This window comes from Peromyscus maniculatus, chromosome 2, assembly GCF_049852395.1.
Source record: "Peromyscus maniculatus bairdii isolate BWxNUB_F1_BW_parent chromosome 2, HU_Pman_BW_mat_3.1, whole genome shotgun sequence".
NCBI lineage: Eukaryota > Metazoa > Chordata > Mammalia > Rodentia > Cricetidae > Peromyscus > Peromyscus maniculatus.
In genome coordinates, this window is record NC_134853.1 from 34,725,926 (window position 1) to 34,747,869 (window position 21,944).

The 21,944-nt window shown below is 40.2% G+C and overlaps 1 protein-coding gene across 4 annotated transcripts in view; it reads left to right on the top strand.

Moving 5' to 3' along the window:
• The window catches only part of Tox (thymocyte selection associated high mobility group box), a 310,327-nt gene extending 290,229 nt beyond the window's left edge, over nt 1-20,098 (top strand). For all 4 annotated transcript variants that reach the window (XM_042270875.2, XM_076563936.1, XM_076563935.1 and 1 more), the window contains 3 exons: nt 12,178-12,564; nt 18,495-18,646; nt 18,977-20,098. In XM_042270875.2, coding sequence (XP_042126809.1) covers nt 12,178-12,564; nt 18,495-18,646; nt 18,977-19,013 — 576 coding nt within the window. In that variant the 3' untranslated portion in view covers nt 19,014-20,098. The remainder of the gene's footprint in view (nt 1-12,177; nt 12,565-18,494; nt 18,647-18,976) is intronic.
• The last annotated feature ends 1,846 nt before the right edge of the window (nt 20,099-21,944 follow it).

Sequence of the window (21,944 nt, forward strand, 5' to 3'; positions counted from 1 at the left end):
TTCCATGAGAGAAAATCAACACGAGACATATCAGCCTCATGCAAAGCCCTCTGGCTAATGGCAAGCTTCTTGCCACAATGGTGCCACAGTACTGACTAAGCCTTCACTTCCAAAGCATGCGTCACCAGATTTGCTATTAGCTGCAGCTTTACTCCCTGTTCAGTCTCCAAGCTGCAACCCTCAGAACATGGCAATTTATATAAATGCTGCAAATTGCCATTTCTACATTTAAGAAACCAAGCACATTTTTTACCGCTTACTCTGACAGTTTTCCTCTCTTTAGGAATTTTGCTAGAGCTTTTGAATTTCTATTTATGTATGGTTCTCTATGATGTGTGTACAAATTGAAGGAAAGTCTCAATCGGTCTCCATGGGTCAGAGAGATGACCCTGAAATGCCACATGTGAGCAAATATTTGGTACATAGCCTTCTCCACAACTACAGAAAATCTACAACCTATCTCCCAGAGCATGTCACACCATGTCTAAAAATCTAGTACTTTTCCAGTTTAATTATGATGAGGCAAAGAAGGACCACTCAAATGGAAACATCTGTCATTTCATGTTATAGTCTTGTACCATATTATAAATTTAAGGCAACAAACAGGTAATTATAATTCCAAGAACCCACCATGTGCCAGTCAGGCTCCATTCATTTTTGTTCACTAATTCATGGATATGTTGGCAAATTTTCCCGACCTTATGACAGGCAGTAGACAACAAGCAATCTAGATTCTTTCTATAAAACACGTTTTGGTCATGGAAGTCCACTCCAAGGCCACATTGCAAAAGCTTGGCTAGACTGATTGCAGAGGCCTCTTGGAAAACGTGCCCTTGGAGTTGAGGGTCCACTAGACCTCACAGAAACAAAATGCTCAATGGGAATGGAAGACAGCAGCTCAGAGGAGGTTAGTGTGGCCAGACTTGCGTGATTAGAGGGAAAGGAGCTAAGATTTATTCTCAGTGCAAAGGAAGGTGGCTGAATGGGCATTGGAAGGAAACTGAGATTTAAAAGCTCCCTTTATGCGAAAGTGCTCCCTTAATCCACATGCTTTGTTCCTTGGAATAGACTTAATTACCAGCATTCCACCTGAGAAGAAAACAGCGAGTCCTGTCAAGATGGCATTGCTTCTGTTTGATCCTTGTTTTTCTCTGGGCCATGTTACTCAGGGCCCTAAACACACCACTGTCCTGCACCCTCCAAGTCCGCATTGTCCTGAAGTTATAGCACGACATGGCATCTTCTCTCTCTCTCTCTCTCTCTCTCTCTCTCTCTCTCCATCCATGAATCACTGTGTTAGCTTCACGTCTGCTTTCCTGGGTCCTTGCCAGCCTCTTCATTTCTCATCTCTAGAAGTCCACACTTAGCCTGGTTATTTTCTATTTAGTGTATCCATTTCTCATGCATGCTGAGCTGATAGATTTCTCCCATGTGTGGCCATAACTAAGTCTGCTACTGCACACTGTTTCCACTCCAGGCCAAACTGTGTACCAGCCCAGGCCTGCAGCATGCTGCTCCATGTCAGGCTCACTGGAAGGTGCTGAAAGATAAACACAGATAGGCAGGTCCCTGTGGAATGTTTTTTGATACTCAGAAGACTTGAAGTTATTCTCTAAAATTAGCTGCTTCTAACAGACTATAATCAAAAATAGAAATATCAGTGACCTGAGTGGTGGCAATGGCACTTCTTAGCCTTCAGGTTACTTCTATGACATGGGATGTATCCATATGCCCCTTCATCCTGCCCCAGGCTTGAGTGAAATTGAAATCTACCCAAAAGAAAATATCCCAAGGATAGTAAGTGATTATTCTCACCTCTGTACTTCAAAGTCACAGTCCTATACAACTTTGGAACGCCCCCCTCCCCCCAATAATAGCCTAAGTAGAAATGGCTTCTTGCTGCTGAGTGGCACCTCATAAACCACTCATGTTAGGTAGGCACTTTTCTCAGAATCCTGTTGACATCAGAACCACCATACTCTGTAGGGTTAGGTCTTACTCCCAAGCAGAAATCAGATGCCTTGCCTACCTTGAGGACTCACAGTGGAGTCTTATTCCAGAGCTTCTAGGCTTTTCTCTTAGTACCTATACCTCTTCTATTGTTCCTAAAAAAAAAAAAAAAACTTCTATGCCAGCTCTTATCTATTACTAAGAGGCAAGCTGCTTGGCTCAAACAAGGCTGGCATCTAGAAGACTGTCCCCTTTCAACACCATGCCACCACTGTCAGAGTCTAACCAGAGGCCTAAGGAAGGGGGACCTGCACAATGCTGGAATCCCCACCCAGCATCACAGCACTCCAAGTGAGTACTGTTTTACTTAGTCATGTAGGGCAGTAAAAGAACCAGAATACCAGCCTCTACTGGTATTACTACTGCCCAAGTATGCCAGAATGGCTGGGGGCTTCAACTTGAGTTCTGTATGCAAACAGTGCTGGGAAAGCCCAGAATTACTAATATAAGCATGATTATTTAAAAGACGTTTAAAAGGAAAAATACTGGAAGGCCTGAGGTTAAAAAATAGTAATAGAGAGGAGGATTTACATTTATTATACTCATGCAAATAGACCTGAGGATGTTTGACTTCACACAGGACACTGGGCAGAGTGCTACCCACATTGCATTTGCTTTGACTGTAGAACAAGTGAGGGAGCATTTTAAAGGAGATGCCCCAGGGCAGGGGTGGTTGTCAAAGTCTCAAAGTGTTAGATATGACAATCTCTTTTCCTTGAAACTTTTTAAAAGCAAAAGTGAAGGTTGTGATTAAGCAGCTAGAGTGGGTTCTGAGGTACCTTCATCTGTTTTTCTATAGTCATTAAAGGAACGATTTTAAAGGACTTCATAGAGGACATCATTGTCAATCTGAAAAATATTCAGGTGCAAGGGGGCAGAGAAGTCAGCAGCCACTAAGGCAAAGGAACCTGAGTTCCAGTTCCAGCTTAACCATTTCCTATCTGCTTGTCCTCAGACGGTGACTTGGACATCCTAAGGTTTAGCTCACTCCAGTATTAAGCAGAGAATATCACACGGCCTTTTAAATAAGCTTTTCAGAATAAAATAAGGAAATCTATGTAACTTAATGTTACAGTTGAAGCCGGGCGGTGGTGGCTCACGCCTTTAATCCCAGCACTTGGGAGGCAGAGGCAGGCGGATCTCTGTGAGTTCGAGGCCAGCCTGGTCTCCAAAGTGAGTTCCAGGAAAGGCGCAAAGCTACACAGAGAAACCCTGTCTCGAAAAACCAAAAAAAAAAAAAAAAAAAAAAAAAAAAATGTTACAGTTGAAGACATTATGCTAAATGAAGTAAGTTCATGACATAAGGACCAAGTTCTGGATGACACCACAGTAGAACCTAAAATAGTCATGGTCATAGACTTAAAACGTAAGAAAAATGGTTGCTAGTTCCTGGGGGTGAAAGAGGGATTGCTACCCCACAGGCATAGAGTTCCAGCTAGCAAGATGAATTAGCTATGCCTGCAACGGGCAGTAACTTATCCACATAGAAAATGTGTGAAAAGAGTAAATGCTGTGTTAAGTGCTCTTACCACAATAAAATAAATTTTTTAATTTAAAAGTCAGGGCCTGGTTTAGCTTGAGCAAGGGAAATTCTTAGTAAATACAAATAATTCATAACTACATTTTAATATTATTGTTAAGTATGCATAGTAATAGGAAAAGAACTGTGTTTCGTTGAAAAGTTATCTGGTTGTAGTTTCAGTTTGGTTGCAAAGTTACCTTTTTATAAAGATACCTAAAGGTTACAAAATAATTTTTATTAATTTTAATTTAATTATTTAAATTTTCTTTAATATTAATAATTTTTTGGTCTGTAGCTCCATCATATTACAAAGATAAAAGTGTTATAAACATAAACAGAAATACATCTGTCTGCGTAGGCTTCATAACTGAAGTAGGCTTTTTTGAATCCTGTGAAGAAGACCCTGAGGAGAGTGGACTCTCCCTAGCTTAGGCAGCCTTGCTCACTATGGAAGGTCATATTGAATTGGGCTATTAAGTATAGCTTAAGGAAATATAGTTTTTCCATAGACTAAGAAATTCCTAGACATGAGTCTAAATCATTATGTTGAAAGCAATACGGAACTTTAAAGCAATGGAAATGCTTTCATTTCACCACATAGACCAGGATTTATATTCCCCAAATGAGTGTTGCATTCAAAAAAGTCACCTTGGGAGGCCAGAAACTCATTTTTTTTATTGCTCTCAGGGTTCCAGAGATTTTTTTTTTTTGAAACTCCTGTGTAGAACTGCAGTAAGGAAACGTTTATGAAGCTCTCTAGAAAACCAATCTTGTTACATTATTTTCACACCTCATTCTTTTCTCTCAACATCACCAAGATAGAACCCACAGCTTTGGCTTCAACTCACTTTTAGCTAGTTCCAAAAATTGAATTCACCACCAAAAGACAAAAGAGCTGTGTGAGGATGTGTAAAATAGTGTCCCCCAGACTCCAAAGAGAATTCCTGCAGAGAAATTCCTAAATATCTCCTATGACAGTAGCAGTCTGAGAAGGTGGTTCAGATGCCAGCTCAGGAGAAAGTATTTGGGAACCTTGTGCTGATAAGTAGAAGTAGTCACTTCATTGTTTGAAGCCACCCATCGTATGTTCAACACATCCTTTTATGTAAAAGTGGTGTTAGGGGTACTGTTGCTGTGATAAAACACCATGACCAAAAGCAACTAACATACCCAGAGTCCTGGAGGTGGGAGCTGACAAGGAGGCCAGGCAAGAGTTCTGCCCACTGGCTTGCTCCACATGGCTTGCTCAGCCTACTTTCTCATAGAGTCCAGGACCACCAGCCCAGGGATAATGGACTGGGCTCATCCACATTAATCACTAATTAAGAACACACCCTACATGTTTGCCTAGAGCCCTGTCCTATAGAGGCATTTTCTCAACTAAGGCTCCCTCTGCTCCAATGATTCTAGCTTGTGTCAAGTTGGCATAAAACTAGGCAACACAATGGGCAGGTCAATGTGTGTGTGTGTGTGTGTGTGTGTGTGTGTGTGTGTGTGTGTGTGTGTGTGTGGTGTGCATGTGTGCCTGCAGTGTGCATGTGTGCATGTTTGTGTAAGGGGGTGCATGCCACAGTGATGCATGTGATAGGGGACAATCTCAGTGTGGGTCCCCACCCACCATGTTGGTGACAGGCTGTCTTGTTTGCTGCTGGCTGGGCTGGGCTCTCCAGGCCTGTGAGCTTCTGGGATTCTCCTGTCTCTGCCCACCTCACTGTAGTTGCACTGGGAAAACAGGGGCTTACTACTGCTGCAACCAGTGAGATTTCCTCTCGACCTTAAGAAGGATTGGGTGTCAAAGCTTAGAAAGCACAGTAAAAAACACTTCTTTAAAAAACATATAGAACAGGATGGTATTTAAGCAAATTAATTAAGTTATCTAATGCTATCATCAATAAAAAAGAAACTCAAGACCTGGTTTCAATTAAAGGAGAGTAAATTAGAAACAAAGAAATGTTTTCTTTTTGGAGAATGAGATAAACTCACAGAAATCATGCTGTGGAGAGCAATTGATACAAATAGGAAGTGTGAATTTGCAAATGGGATGGATCATTTTATGACTGTTAACATAAAATTTGAAGCTCTGAGCCAAGATCGTGATTTAAAGATAATAAAATCTCATGCTTCAGGGTGTAAGTTAATCACCTGCAAGGGCCAAGAAGGATTTGCTTCCCAGAAGTAACAATGTACAATAGAGGAGGTGCATAAATTTTGTTTAATTTTCAATGCATCAAGTATTGGTCAGTACTGAAAACAAGAATCAAATTAGATGGACTATTAATTTGATTTGGTCCAGCAACTCTTATGTTATTGCTTCCACTGAGTTTTATGTCTTGTGTTTATACTTTGCTATTTTAAATAACAATTATTTTTGCAATCTTTCATTTTTATAGCACACATCGTGCCAGAATGAGGGCATTTATACACTCTGCAGCATCATCTTCATTAGACAAAGTAAATGAGAATGCAGTTCTCTTGGATGGTCATCAACTTGCTTAACAAGAACTCTTCTCAAGGCATTCAGTGCTATAGCCTTCATCATTTTGCACATATCAAAGGAAATCTTCATGATAAGGCCTAGAAGTCTCTGTTGTTACTAGTTTGTTTTCCCTAAAGAAGATGTCAACCAGATCCTGTGGTTCAAATGCAAAGAGGACAGAGAGCATTGTTAGATACCTATCATGAGTAACAGGTCAGACGTGATGTGTGGTAGAGCCTTTACCTAGCATGCCAGAGGTCTTGTGTCCAATCCCCAGCACTGAAAAAAATGTTTAAAGAACACATCTCTCCTCTAAAAGTATCAAATCCTTTGACTGATTTACAGTTTATACTAGTAACACCATGTTTCTCAGATGATGGCCATGAGACACTGCAAAATGAGAAAAGGTTGAAGGTAGAACAAAACTTAAGTAGTGAACACATGAGAGAGTAATTCTGACTTCTAATTGGCAGGTATGGAGACCGTATATGTACACACCTCATTTTCAGAACAGTTGGATTGTTTTTGCATTTTGATTGGAAGAACAGTGAAGGAATACTAAATATATGATTTAATCATATTTCTATTTAGTGAGATTATGAATTCATGACTGTTTGCTATTTAAAATGAATGTATTCTACCTACCTCTAAGACAAGTCACTCTATAATTAATAGATGGCAGTTATACTGGTCTAATTAATAATTGGTTGAAATTGGAGCTAAAATTTGGCTTTTCCCCATCTATAAATGGTTAATCTTTGCATAAAGACACAAATTCTCCACAGCTGGATGGGACATTGCAAGCATCCCTGTCAGGACCCATGGCTGCCCAAACATAAGCTGAATAAGGATGACTCCAACAGACATGCCAATGTGGAGGGGGAAAACTCACAAGCCTATACCCCAGACAAAGAACTACAGGCAACTAAGGAATGCTGAGGGCAGGAGAAATTGTTCCCCAGGGAATAGCACACCTATTCTTTATCCAATTCTCAATTATCAGCCCTGAAAACACACATACAAGTAAGAGTATATGGACTGAGCAAGTTGTATTTATTTGTTTAATAATCAACAATTAAGTAGAAGAGTGGTGTATCTGAACAAAGGCCAGTGTGAAGAACCGGCATGGCTTCTCTCTCAGGCAGAATATAGTTCATGCTAAAAGTAAAAAAGCAAACACAGCAAAGCAATTGTACATATGGCGGTATTTTCAAGCCTGAGGTCCTTCTACAGGCTGGGAAACAGGAGGATATGTCTAGGTAAGAGATCTCAGCAAGAACAGCAGCACCTGAGGAGGGCACTGCTCAAGAACAGCCAGTCATACATTGATTCAGCAAATGTGTGGTTTTAAGCTGTTGTAGCTGCATGAATCATAGAGAAGCAGGTCTCCACCATCGAAAAGATCTCTTTGTTCATCAATGACATCTTAGTAAAAAGACAATTTAGTAAGAGAACTCATACTTGAGTGTCTGTGGTAGATATAAGAATGGTCCAACAGTAGTTTAGTAAGAGAATTCATCCTTGAATGTCTGTGGTGGATACAGAAATGGCCCAACATGTTACTTACTATGTGAAATTCAACTGCTTATGAAGTAAGAAAAAAATAACAATAACAGCAACATGTAGCTTCCTAATGTTCTCCCTCTGTGTCAAAAATTGCATTCAAGTGTTCTCCAAATTGTTTTTAGAAATCTACTTAGTTTGAAAAAACAATAGCCCTAGTGAGTAAATATTCCTAGTATTCCAAAGTAGATTTAGGATACAAGCTGGTCTTTACATTCTTTATTGTAAAGAACATAAATGACAAATGTCTGATAATGTTTTGTGCTTAATAATAAGGAAAAGAACCCTCCCGTACTTTTTTTTTTGGTTGGAGCTGAGGACCGAACCCTGGGCCTTGTGCTTGCTAGGCAAGCACTGTACCACTGAGCTAAATCCCCAACACCAAACCCTCCCATACTTTAAAGCTCTTCCATAGGGAGTTACCTCCAGAAAGTTCTAGATCAATTCTTTTAAATCCTTTGTCCCAAATATATGTTGTCTTGAGCAATGGGAGTCTTATTTTCAAGTTCTAGGCGGCAACAGAGGGCAATGGCAGGAGCCTTTATTCTTTGAAGGAATTCTCTTGGACTCCTCTGACTAATAACTCAAAGAGAGGGTTTCTATACCTGGTTCTGGAGCTTCTGTTACATAATCTATGGCTCAGAGAGGAAACATTATGTCCTCAAGTGGCATAACTCCCTTTCAACGACACACACACACACACACACACACACACACACACACACACACACACACACTATATGTGCATTTTAAGTAAGCTTATAAAATAATATTTTCGTAGGTTTTTTCCAGCTTATTTAGTGTTATTTCTCTCTCTGTCCTTCCACTCGCTCTGTATTACTCTTCCTTCTTGCCCTCCTCAGTTCAGTCCTGGCCCCCCCCCGCCATTTTTATTTCTTTTTTTTCATAACACCTGTACCTTTTTATCCCCCTCTTTAGAACTCCTTTTCACCCTCATCCCCATGGTTCCTCTGCTTCCTTAGCCTCCATGGTCACTTTGGTCATGTACCCACCCTAAGACTCAGTGCTGGGAACCACAAATAGAGAACATGCATGCAGTGTTTATCTTTCTGAGTATGGGTTACCTCACTTCACATAATATTTTCCAATTCCATCCATTTACCTGAAAATTTCATGACTCCATTTTCTTTTTTAGCTGAATAGTATTCCATAGTGCATATGTACCACGTTTATATTATTCATTCATCAATTGAAGGACATTTAAGCTGTTTCCATTTCCCAGTGATCATGAAGAGAATGGGAATTAACATGGCTGAGCATGTATCTATGGAATAGGATGTCAAGTCCTTTGGGAATATGCTAAAGATTGGTAGAGCTGGGTCATTTGGTCTATTTTTAGCTTTTTAAGAATTCTCCACATTAATCTAAACAATGGCTGCACCAGTTTGCAATCCCACCAACAGTGGATGAGGGTTTTCTTTCTCCCGCATCTTCACTAGCATTTGTTGTCAGCTGTTTTCTTGATCTTAGCCATTCTGACTGGCATAAGATGAAAACTCAAAGTTGTTTTTAAAAAATTGCCTTTCCCTGATTGTTAAGGATGATGAGTACATTTTAAAGATATTTCTGCCATTTTTACTTCTTCTTTTGAGAACTCTCTGTTCAGATCCACACCTACAAACCATGACCAGCCTGACAAGATATCCCAAGTGCTGCAATAATGGCACATATATATTGGAGGGAATCAGCAACTGTTTAATTGGATTTAAGGCTTGATCAATAGGGGCAATTCATCCCTGGTACTGTAAACATAGCCAACGGAACTATATCTAGGAAGGCCACAGACCCTAGAGGAGAAGCTATGACTGCTTTCCCTAAACCAGTATTGTTTCAAACTGTATTTTAAATGCTTTTACCCACAGCTAAGTGTCACTTGCACCCCTCATTAAAGAAACTGTGTTGAAGCTGACAGAGGCAATTACAGTGATCCACAACAAGGCAAAATGAGAAAATGTCCCTGTGGAGTGCCCAACCCTGATTACTACACAAGGCTCAGGAAACATCACTGAAAGGGGGGTGGAAAGATTGTAAGGGAAGAGGACCAGGACAGCTGATTCGAGATAGTGCCTTCTAGACACAACACAGATGCTGTAACTACCAAAACTTAACAGTATGGCTGCCTAAAAGAGACCTGTATAATTATATTAGTTAACTTGTCACCATAGATGGGGAGAGTTCACAAGGCTAAATGGAAAGCTATAGGCATTCAATGGATGCTAAGAGAGCTGAGAAAGGGAGAATCCCAATTCTCCAGGGACAAGCCAATTCCCAAGTGGCCAGCCCTAAACGCGTGTGCATATGAGTAACACAAAAAGGGTTCAGTAGGTTTGTGTGTGTGTGGATATGTGTATGTGTGGATATATAAGTGTATGATGAATATATAGCTTTCTAAAATTCTCTGTGTTAAAAATTCATTTAACCCTTTGAACTTTGCTTTGCATCATTAACTGTTTTATACAAGAATTTAAAAGCAGAAGCAAAACAGTCTAATTCAAAGTTTTCTTTCATTGGAAGCACCCTCAGAAGCTACATTTCATAAACACTTTCCATCTGCAGTCCCTTTTACAAATTCTTGCTGAACACTTTTGGCATGTTGAGGTTACTATAGAATACAGGGAATACAAACTTCTATTCCAATTCTACTAATGAAAATGCCCCTGGGGGGTGGTAGGTGGTTAGGACTCCTTGGGTATACCTTTCTATAAGCTCTGTATAGAAAATTTAACCTCCCTGAGTCCCAGATTCTCATGTTTTGGTGTGTGTGTGTGTGTGTGTGTGTGTGTGTGTGTGTGTGTGCGCGCGTGTGCGTGTGTGTATGTGTGTCTCACAGTACAGAATACTGGCTTATGATAATGAAGCTGTCTGGATTGAATCCCTCCAAGTCGATATTCTAGGCATTTTGACCTGTTGTAGATCTCTATAATAGCTTTTTTCCTTATTTCATGAAGACATTTTCACACATCCATTGATGTTAGCACATTAATTAATGTTGTAATTGTGGAGGTCACTTTTAGGCAGCCATACTGTTGAGCTTTTATGGTTTCAGCATCTGTGTTGTGTCTAGAAGTCACTATTTCCAATCAGACATCCTGGTCCTCTTCCCTTACAGTCTTTCCACCCCCTCTTCTGTGATGTTTCCTGAGCCTTGAGTATGTGGGTTGTGCTGCAGATGTAGTAATCAGCACTGAGCACTCAACGAGGACAGTCTCTGCATTTTGCCCTGTTGTGGGTCACAGTAATAATCTGTTTCCTTATTTCATCATGACATTTTCACACATTTGGCGTATTTTCAAAGGGGTCATATATAGCCTTCCTATAAGACTGTACATGTGGGGTTGAGAATCACCAACCACAAATAGGCAAAGGCATGGAATCCAGCACACACATGAGCATCATACTTGCTGTGAGTCATTTACTTTTCCCGCATCCCTGGGAGTGCCTGAATTATGCTGCTCACAGTGCTTCAGAATGGCCTAAGATAATGAAGCTTAAGTTGACTTCCATAGATAGTATGAGCTGTGGATTAGAGGGTAGAATTGTTGGAGCAGGAGGGACATCAAGGTCCTCATGGACACATGATCCCTGCATTGCTGAACAAGGATTCGTCCCTGGCTGTTGGTGATGGGGAGAGCTTAAGCACAAAGCTGACTTATGAACCAAAGAGGCACCACATCAAGGTCACAAAGGAAAAATGTATGTGAGTTCCCAAGACTGGTTTGGCAAGGGTGGCCTTCTTCTCTGGAAGCACAATCGACCCTTTCCTTTCCTGTTAGATTCACATTCTGCACTTGTTCCATCCATCTCTTCTCTCAGAAAATGAAGAGCTAGTTTCTTTTCCAGGAGGTAATCCCACAGGGTTAATCTTTGATTCCTTTCAGCTTCCACTGAAACGTCTGGTTTTTAAGTCAATTAAAAGGTTATTAGGTGTGGAAAAATTAGGGCAAGATTATATTAATTTATGATGGTGTCTAAATTACCAAAGAGAGATTATTTTTATCCACTTCATTAGTGGGAACAATTTATCACCATCTCCTTTTAAAAAAAATCAAGGTAAGTTCTGTGGTTCCTTTGAGGACATATTAGTATGATTTTCCATGACTTTTGGAAGGTATTTTAGACCTCTTCTGTAGCCACTGCTATCAGCCAGCTTTGTTTTCTTTGTGGAAATATCTAGGGCCAAGGCTCTGTGAGAACACAAAGAGAAGAAATCAAGCATGTAATCAGTGGGAGAGCTGAACTGAATGACTTTGAAAGTGAGATAACTTAAGGTGATAATGGTGTCCTCCTGCATCTTTTTATCTGTCTTTGGATGACCAAAATAGTCAGTCAGAGCAGAGCATTTAGGCAAAGGCAAAGGAATGAAATGTCATTACAGCATGCTTTAGATTTCATAAAGGAGTTAGAAAGTCGGTGTTGTATAAGTTATGTTAAAAATAACGATGAAAGAATCCTTAGATAAGAGACACCGGAATAGTCATGGATGTTGATTCTCATGAAAGTCCATGAGAAAATTCACAGACATCCTGGGAGAGCACGGTGCTCAGAGACCTGTCTCCTAATGCTGCTCTCCTTGTTCTCTTTGCAGAGCTACAGTGATCCTGTTGATGTGAAGACATCTCAGCCACCCCAGCTGGTCAACTCCAAGCCGTCAGTGTTCCATGGGCCCAGCCAGGCCCACTCAGCTCTGTACCTAAGCTCTCACTATCATCAACAACCAGGAATGAATCCTCACCTCACCGCCATACACCCAAGCCTCCCCAGAAACATAGCACCCAAGCCGAATAACCAAATGCCAGTGACTGTCTCCATAGCCAACATGGCTGTGTCCCCACCACCACCCCTCCAGATCAGCCCACCTCTTCACCAGCATCTCAGCATGCAGCAGCATCAGCCGCTTGCCATGCAGCAGCCGCTTGGGAGCCAGCTTCCCATGCAGGTCCAGTCTGCCTTACACTCGCCCACCATGCAGCAAGTAAGTCTCTCACTTAGGTTCTGTGTACCTCTGGAGGGTGACTGTCTATCAAGCAAAGGAGAGAAGGGTGAAATGGAGAGAGAACTGCAGGCATTTGACAGACTTACTTCTGGAAAGTGTAAATTACAAGTGGCCAATTGTCAGAATCACCATCCCAGGCATTGATAGCACTTGCCTTCGAATCACCGCTTTCTTTCCCAAGATATATCAACTTGGTGTTCCTTTGCCGGTAGCCCCTTTGTTTCTGGTTTCAGTCTCTTTAGTGATAACATGTGCTAAGATGCCATGTGTATCATGGATCTTGTTGAAACAGAGTCTGTAATTGCTTCTTAATGTCATTAGGAAATGAGGCTTTCTTGACTGGGATGACCCTTGAGTTCAATAATTGGTATAAATGAAATCAGATTCAATACCAGATTTAGTAGAGCCCTAAAAACACTAAGAACCAAATAGTAACTGGAGCTTCATTTTGAAATGTATACAAGGAGCCTGGGATGAGAGGAGTATTTTGCCATCATGTGACAGGCCCTGGATTTAATCCCTACCATTGCAAATGCATGTGTGTGTGTGTGTGTGTGTGTGTGTGTGTGTGTGTGTGTGTGTGTCTGAGTAAATAAGAAAACAGGAGAGGTATCTGGCTAATCTTACTTAGTTTTTATTTGCAATCAAATTTTCTTTTCAGATTTTTTTTTTTAGATTTTAATGCTCTTTCATGATTTGAGAATTCGGAGCATCTATAAACTCAATGGAACATAAAATATTAAAAAACCCTGAAAGCTCCCTTTAGAAAATAGACAAAGGTTAAAAACTACCAGTCATAGCCAACTTAACCACCATCTTTACCACTCAATTATGCTTTTCCTAGAGCTTTGAGTAAACCCATAAGCATGGTCTCTTGCAAAATTCATATCTTGTTTGTACACAGAATGCATGCTTACCCTAGGAAGAGTAAGGACAGGGAGGCAGAAGTACGAGCCATGTCTAGGAAGCCTAAAGTGTATTTTATTATGATTATTACAGACAGGTTTCTGAAAGCTGACTACAGCAAACCCAGTACCTAGCACTTAAATTTTCAGAAAACTCGCAGTGTTGGTATTCATTTGGTGGGTAAGGAAACTGAGACTTGGCATGTAAGAGTACTGAACTCACAAGCTGGGAGCTGGAGTTCAAATCCAGATCAGACCAGAACTCTGAAGCATCATTCTGAATGTTCAGTGACTGCTTCTCAGCCTCACACTTTCTTGTAGATTATTAACAGATTTGTTTCAGAAAGTCTGTGTCCTCTAAGAGTTTAGAGGGCTTTTCAATCTTAGGTACTTGCAAAGTCAAATCTTTTATAAAATATAAAGGAATTCATCGTCTCACTGTCTTTCTTGGCTCCTAAACCAAATATGTGAATAGCTAACTTTCTTACCTACACACCACAACCTGTTGCTGAAGATGAGTCACTTGGAAGGAAGACCACAGTGGTAACAATTTCCAACCTCTGGCCCTGTCTCTAAATGCATTTATGACCAAGAGATGTCCATGGGATAGAATGATAGAAGGATAGAACCCTGTGCATCAGACACTACTCACAAGGAAATGAACAGTACTGAATGCCTTTGTATTTTAGTGAGTCAATGGTATCTGCTTGAAGAATAAGCAGTGTGGGGCTGTCACCTGCACTTGGATGGATTGACACCAGCTTGCAGGTGCTGTGGGCTCCAGGCACATGTGCTGATCACTATGCTGTAGCTCATCTACTTCTTCATAAGGGAAAGAGTCCCTCTGGGAAAGAGACAGACCTATCCAGAAAGGAGACCCTTTCCTAATTTATCTACTCAGGAATACCTCCTTCTTTTCCTTATGTTGACACCTTGGATAAGGCAATGGCCATCATGAATAGTTTTCTGCTATTTGAGAATTAAAGGGCTACTTGTAAAACCTCGAGATTTATCTCACAATACAGATTCTAAATATGGGGGGATAACTCACATTGTTTTCAATGAGGTATTTATTGATCTACAAGTCAGCTTTTTATTAGTGTATCTCAAAAAGTGTCTGGGGTTAGAACTCATAATAAAAGATAATGGCCGGAATTCACAATGAAGAAAAAATAGCTACAAAGACAGCGTTACTAAAATCACTCTCAACAATGCCTTGAACGTATAGGCAATTAATAAAATAATTGTGGAATAATAAACCTCTAATAATAGTATGCTATACTTTTTGGAGAAATTGTAGATTTGGGTGTAGCTGGAAGTTAAAAAATTTACTATGATAAAAAAAAATTTAAACAAATCCTAACATGTGCCAGGCATGGCCTGTACTCTTAATCTTAAGTGATCTGGGAATCCAGGGACAGAGGCTCATGCTTCCTGGAGTTGGAGCATGAGAAGTGATAGTAACAAGACAAAAAGTCAAAATCCAATGGCCAAGATACAAGAAGACACCAGCTCATAGAGGAATGGCAGAGAGCACTTCACAGCCCACTCAAAGGCTTCAGAGACCACAGATGCAAAGAAAACGCAACATTTAAACACTGTGGAGGCGGGGAGGTAGGAAGGGTGTGAGGACATTCCAGCAAAGACTAGTAACCAGAAGAATAGGTCCCAGGAGATGAAAAAGATGGGGACTGTATCTGCATTGTGGGCAGGTTAACAGAGCAAGGAGCCTGCAGATTAAAGGGACTGCCAGCTGGCCATCCTAAAGTCAAGATGGAGAAGTTGGCACCAATCAATGTGATGCGGTACACTCTCAACAGTTTGTCGCGCCCGCTATTCATGTCATGAGTGAGATTTTAGCCTGTAGATCAAGTCGACCTGCCGGGTTCATCATCCAATCCACCTTCAACCTGAAGCCATTTGTTTCCTAGTGTGTTTACCACATTCCTGTTTAAGTACCAAGAAAAGAAAGAGAGAAAAGAAGCTGATGGCTACTGTACTCTTTAAAGATGGTCTCACATTTCAGTACTACTCTAGATACTTTACTGTCCCTTTGAAAATGATGCTTCCAACAACAACAACAAATGCCTGCTAGTGTTCCAGCAATGACAGTTCCATTATTTTCTTAAGAATATCTTATACACTCAGTCCATGGTCCTACTTTTTTTGTTTCAGTTTTCTTTCTGTCTCTCAGTGCACTTTTATTGTGGAATGAGGTCAAGAGAAAAAAATCATTAATATCTGTCACTTTCCTTTATAACCTTAAGAAAAAAATCTTTGTAAGGTATCACAGACAGATTTTCAATTTCCTTGTGTAATAAACAGCTGCTGTAGGATTTGGGTGTAATTTAAGGGTTTTTTTTTTTTTAAATCACATTGAGATTGATGAATAAATCAGTCATAAAGACAAAACATTGATGCCTGTTGAAAATACCTCTCAAGACAGGCAGGAAATGAAATTAGTTTGCAGTAAGTGTGACTATGAGGATCACTGCTTGGTGGTGCTACAGGCTTTCTCAGACTTGCTAGGTAGCAAAACAAAACTGTGAGGGCTACAGGAATCTAATTAAAGAGCAAATGTCCCTTCTGACATCAAATTAATCTTTATCATGTTTCCTATTTTTATTTCAATCTGGCACCAGAAAATGAAATTTAAAATTCCAGGCATGCTACAAAACAGTTGGTGATTTTTCTCCTGAGCATTAAAATGCAAAATATTCAGTCTCGTTTAATTAGACTGCTAAGCAAACATTTTTCAAAAAATTTATATCATCATTGTTGTTTCCTATTTACATCTATAACAGAAGTGTACTTAGCTCAAGGGTTGACCTCAGCATCTCCTTATATAGTGTTCTGGGGAATGTTTCCGTTTCTATCTTGAAAGTAAAATAATGTTAAATACTGTTACTTTGGTCTATACCTATATTTTTCTTGGTCCTTAGTTGTTTGGGCAGAAGTGATTTATTTAAATGTAGATTTTTGAAGGTAGCATAATTCTCCATCTTGGACCTTTGTAGATCACATGTGGCTTTTATGTTAAGCTAGAGATTTAGAAGTGTTTTCCTTACATTCTGACTTAGCCTGTGGAACTATTTCCACTGTGTGCATTACTCTTCCATGTGTCCGACCTTCAACTAACTTGGGATATTTCCAGTTACTTTTTATTTTGAGCCTTTTTGCTTTTACGTTTTGTCAATTGTATGGAAAATTCAATGGAGAACTTTAAGTTAAAAGGTCAAATAAGTCTTGACATTTACATGTTCATTTTTTACTTTCTTACAGTAGCTTCAAATAGTCTTTATTTCTTGAAAAACCTGATTTATTGAGCCACTCTTGTAGGCTAGGCCCTGGGATGACCCAGTAAACACTGTAAACACTAATCACAGTGTCCCCCAGCCGCCCTGGAGATGGGCTCAATTGTGAAAGAAACCAATACAGGGTTTCTTAGAACCTTTTCCTGCTCTCCACCTAGCATTACAGGATATCAGGGAAAGAAAGTGAGAAGGTAGGCAGCAGGACAGGACCAGAGGAGTGAAGGTATTTCACTGAGGTCAGAGACTCCTTCCATATTAGAAATCCAAGAGACCTAAAGAAAGGTGAAACTGCCCTCCCCCAGGAAGATGCTTTCAGCCTGAGGGGTCTCTATTCAGGAATGCTTCCTACATGGCAGTTGTTACTTAGGAAATCCATTGCTTTAAATCTGCATTGGAGCAACAACCAGTATGACTAAACTCTGGGCTTGTTGGTGACTTGTTTCTCATCATCCTGAATTCCTTCTCTCTCCACAATTTCATGAGAGTAGACATAGCCATGTGTCTGCAGTCTTTGTCATTGGAACAGCAAATCAATGGACCCCTTAAAGCCAACTAGAAGGTTAAGGCAAATTGATCTGAGATGTGGTCTTCAAATCACTATGTGAAGGACCAACCACACATGAGTAAAAATCTGAGGAAATGCCTTTAGTTAAAAATCCACCCCCTTACCCCCATGCTGAGTGTAAGGAGAGTCATCAATAGCATTTTGCTCCAATGCTACTTGCAAGTAAAAAGAGCACCATGCATTTATAATCTTGATTTCTTGGGTGTTAAAAACCATGGCTAGAATCTGCTGCAAAGACAACCACGAGATTAATTAAGTTGCTTTCTGTGGTCACTTCCAGCAAAGCCTGCTTATGCTGCTCCTCAATTCACCAGATAAGCCAAAAATAAATTGTGTATAATGCTTTGTGTTTACCAGATACAGCTATATGCTTCAGAGAGTCTGTCCTTGCATTTTTAATAGCTTTACTGGCATTAAAAGTCAACACTTCACCATACTAGTGCATTAAAAAAATCCTCCGGAAATCTGAATATTGTTTGCCAGCTAAGAGACTTTTCAATTAAAAATGTTTGCTGTCTTTACATGTTTTATTCCCATGTTTTCCAATGGCAAGTTGTTTTCCATCTCTTCCCCTATATTAGTCCAACAGCCGATATGGTTGAAATTTTCAGCCAATAGAGAAATACAAATAAAAAGAAGAAGCAGATGGCCCCATTGTGACTGAATGTAGAAAGGGGTTTTGAGAACAATATGTGAATAGGTGTAGTCTAATAAAACACTCAGCCACCTGCTGCCCGAATGCTTCAGGAAGACTGCTGCTTATTCTGGGGATTAACTATTAATGTGTCTCTAGGTTGATAGAAAACATCAACCGTGAGGGGCTTAAGGTCATTCTCCCTTTGCTTGGATTGAGTTGGCTATTCTATATTTTAAATTGTTTCCCAACTCAATTTATCTGCCCAAGGGTGTAATGAAAGGATTTTGACACGTGGTTAAACGAAGGAAAGGTAAGAATAATGAGGTGGTGGGTGCTTCTTTTCTACTTTAGGTCGGGGGAGAGGGGTGCTTCCACGGGTTCCTGCAGAACTGAGGTGGCCTACCATGCTTGCAGGCGTGAGTAACTATGTCCTTGCTTGCTTTTAAAAGGCACTGCGTTTCTCAAGTGTGGATTTGCTTTCCCCTCAGGGATTTACTCTTCAACCTGACTATCAGACTATTATCAACCCTACATCTACAGCCGCACAAGTTGTCACCCAAGCGATGGAGTATGTGCGTTCTGGGTGCAGAAACCCTCCCCCACAGCCGGTGGACTGGAACAACGACTACTGCAGTAGTGGGTAAGCAGCCGGCCATCGCCACCTGGTGGTGGAGAGTGTCATAGCATGAGCCTCAGCATGGGCAAGGCTTCCACAGCCAGGAAGGCTTCAGGAAAGTAAGGTCCAAAAACCGTGTGGAGCCATCTTCTAGACTTTCCAAGAACAAATGCCTTCACGTTTCTCTTTGCTGTGGACTTAGGTCAACCACCTGTGCGCCTCGCCCGCGCCCGTCTTACTCCCCCGCTCCCCCAGCTAGAACAAATAATACGACCCTTACCACTCCTGCCCCCATTCCCGCCCCCACCCACCGCGGTTCTGATTTTCCTGTAACAATGTTTTCTCTCCACACAGGGGCATGCAGAGGGACAAAGCACTGTACCTCACCTGAAAAATCTCAACATGTCTCATTTCCACTGAGGAATTCAGGGAAGTCTTTTCATCATGGATTGCTTTGTACACTCAAGGCAATTCTTCATTTTATTAGAAAATACAAGTTGCTAAGCACTTAGGACCATGTGAGCTTGTGGGTCACCCACTCTGGAAGAAATAGTCATGCTTCGTTATTATTTTTTTAATCTTTTATGGACATTGTTCCTCTTCCCTGAAGGAAGTATGGACCGTTCTGATTTCTGTTGGTTTTGCTGTGAAGTACTGCGCTCTAGTAACTGCCTTAGCAACGGTAGATGTCTGGGGTAATGGTCCTGGGTTTTCATTGGTTTTCATAATGGGTGTTTATATGAAACTACTAAAGACTTTTTAAATGGCTTGATGTAGCAGTCATAGCAAGTTTGTAAATAGCATCTATGTTACACTCTCCTAGAGTATAAAATGTGAATGTTTTTGTAGCTAAATTGTAATTTGAAACTGGCTTACCCCAGTTTGTTTATTTCACAGAGGGGTTAAATTGGCAAACATTCATATTTTTACTTCATTTTTAAAAACAACTGACTAATAGTTCTATATTTTCAAAATACTTGAAAAAAATATTCCCAAATGATTTTAATTTAAAAACAAATTGGCTTTGTCTTATTGATCAGACAAGAAGAACCTAGTGTGGAGGGAGGGAAGCGCAAACACATTTATTTTGTATTGCAAAAAAAATCCTTTTTTGTATCACTTTTGTGTAACAGTTAGTAAATGTCATCTATCTAAGTCCTTTTATGTATAAAGCTGCCAAATGCTCACCCGGTATCTTAGCTGCAGAACCAGGTTGGAAAGCGCTAAACGATCATCTTTATGGCTCTGTATTATTGTTTCCTCATACCGTGTCTGTATTTAATCTTTTTTTTTTATGGAACTTGTTGCGCCTATTTATGAAATAATAAATATAGGTGTTTGTAAGTAAATTTGTTAGTATTTGAAAGAGGTTTCATTGCTGTTTTAATTTTTGCTGGCAAAAAAAAACCATGCTTGGTGTGAATACTTATTATTTAGTTCTTACGGTGACATGAATAAAACCAAATCTGCTTTTCATTTAGTAGCAAATTAGAGTAATGAATCCGTACTTCTGCATATCTTTTGTTGACATAAATGAAATACAATTTTACTTAGCAACCTTCTTTCCTTGCACAATTCATCAGAAAAACGCCCCAGAAGTCTCACACACTCCATGCCTAAACAAATACCAGTGCACCCTCTTGCTAAAATGAGCTGTTTCTCACTTCTCAATTCCAAAACATGCTCTCCCCATTAAAAAAAAAATTCAAATTGAGTCACCAAAAATTCCTCAAGCCACATGCTTCTCTCATGGCATCCAGAGAACAATTTAAGAATTGACCAAGGGCTCAGGAAGAGATCAAAAGAAGGCATAGTCTTTAGAATCAACCTGGAAATGAAAGGTGAGTAAGCAGACAGCCAAAGAAATCGGAAAAGCAGCCAGAACTGGAAGCATTTGCTAGAAGTTGAGATTCCTGCTATCTCTCAGGCCCTCCACTCCCTTCCTTTCCACACACCCTAGGTCCCTCCTGAGATTTGCTAAGAGAGGGGTCTGCATAGCTTTAACAACAAAAGGGCGGGTGAACAAATGTCTCCCTTCCAGGGGGATTGTATCACGTAAATCAATCTGGTTGGAAATCAAGGGAATAGCTGTTTCGTGGAATGTATGAAATAACTTCAGCAATTTAAATACAAATGCATTATGTAATCCAGTCAGAATTAAAAAGACAAAAAGCTTGCTTGCTTTGGAATGATTTTCAAGCATTGTACAACACTGAATCACTCAGCATGTAATAACTAATAAATAATGCAGATCCAATGTTATCATTAAAATGACTGGGGCTGAGAGCTCGAATTTTCCTGTCTTGATATTGTATAAGAACTCATGTGATTAAGTTCACAGTTTATTATTTGGTTGTTTAGCATTTTAGAAATATATGAGCACTACTAATTAACTAATGTCTTTTATTTATTATATTATGAAAGAGTATAGCTTTCTCCTGCACTGAGTGTAAACTGAGAAAGGAATCCTACCAGCTAAGACAAGAGGTTTGTCCAGGAGACTGTGTACAGCTTTTCCCAGTAGGCACATGTTCAAGACAAGAAGAACAAATATACCAATTAAGAAAATATATTATCAGTAAAACTCTTAGAGCATGTGGAAGTATTCTACTTGGAGATTCCTCAGACTCTAAAGGACATGCCAGGTCAAATGAGGAATCTCACGTGCATTTCAGGCCAGAAGTGACTGAGTACAATAGGCATTAATAGCTGTAATGGCTTCAAAGGTTCTTTCCCAAAATTCCATGAGTGTCTCTCACCAACCAAAGAAATCCACTCCTTTAATTCTGCCGTCTTTTGACACAGACACCTTAGACTCAGTTAACTCATTACCCAGAGAAGCAGTGATTCCTGAGTAGAGAGCAAAGTCATTCTAAGATTCAACAATGGTACTGAACATAAAATATGTTCATGAGTATATCCAAAATCAGAATTCTAGCTAAGCAGAGGAAGAAACATATGCCAGTGGGGGGGGGGGACTGGGTTGTCTCTCTAACAGAATGAAGGAATGATGCTCTAAAATCCAGAGTTCCATCTAAAAGAGAGTGAGGTGACAGTGGGAAATGAGTCAGATAATGACTTGCAGAAGGTCCAGCTAGGGAACACAGCTAAAGATGAAGTTGTCTTCTAGGATGATTTTATCTGCCTCTTAAAGTCAAGAAACCCTTCTACATGGGCCATAAAGTGTGAACAGAATACCAGGATTACAGTGTGTACTGTCCTAGCTCAGGTTCACTGCCAAGAAATTTTTTAAACTTAAGAATGCAAAACTTAGAATTAGTGCGACCATCTATTTCCGTCTTCCATGCAAGAGCTGCCCCTC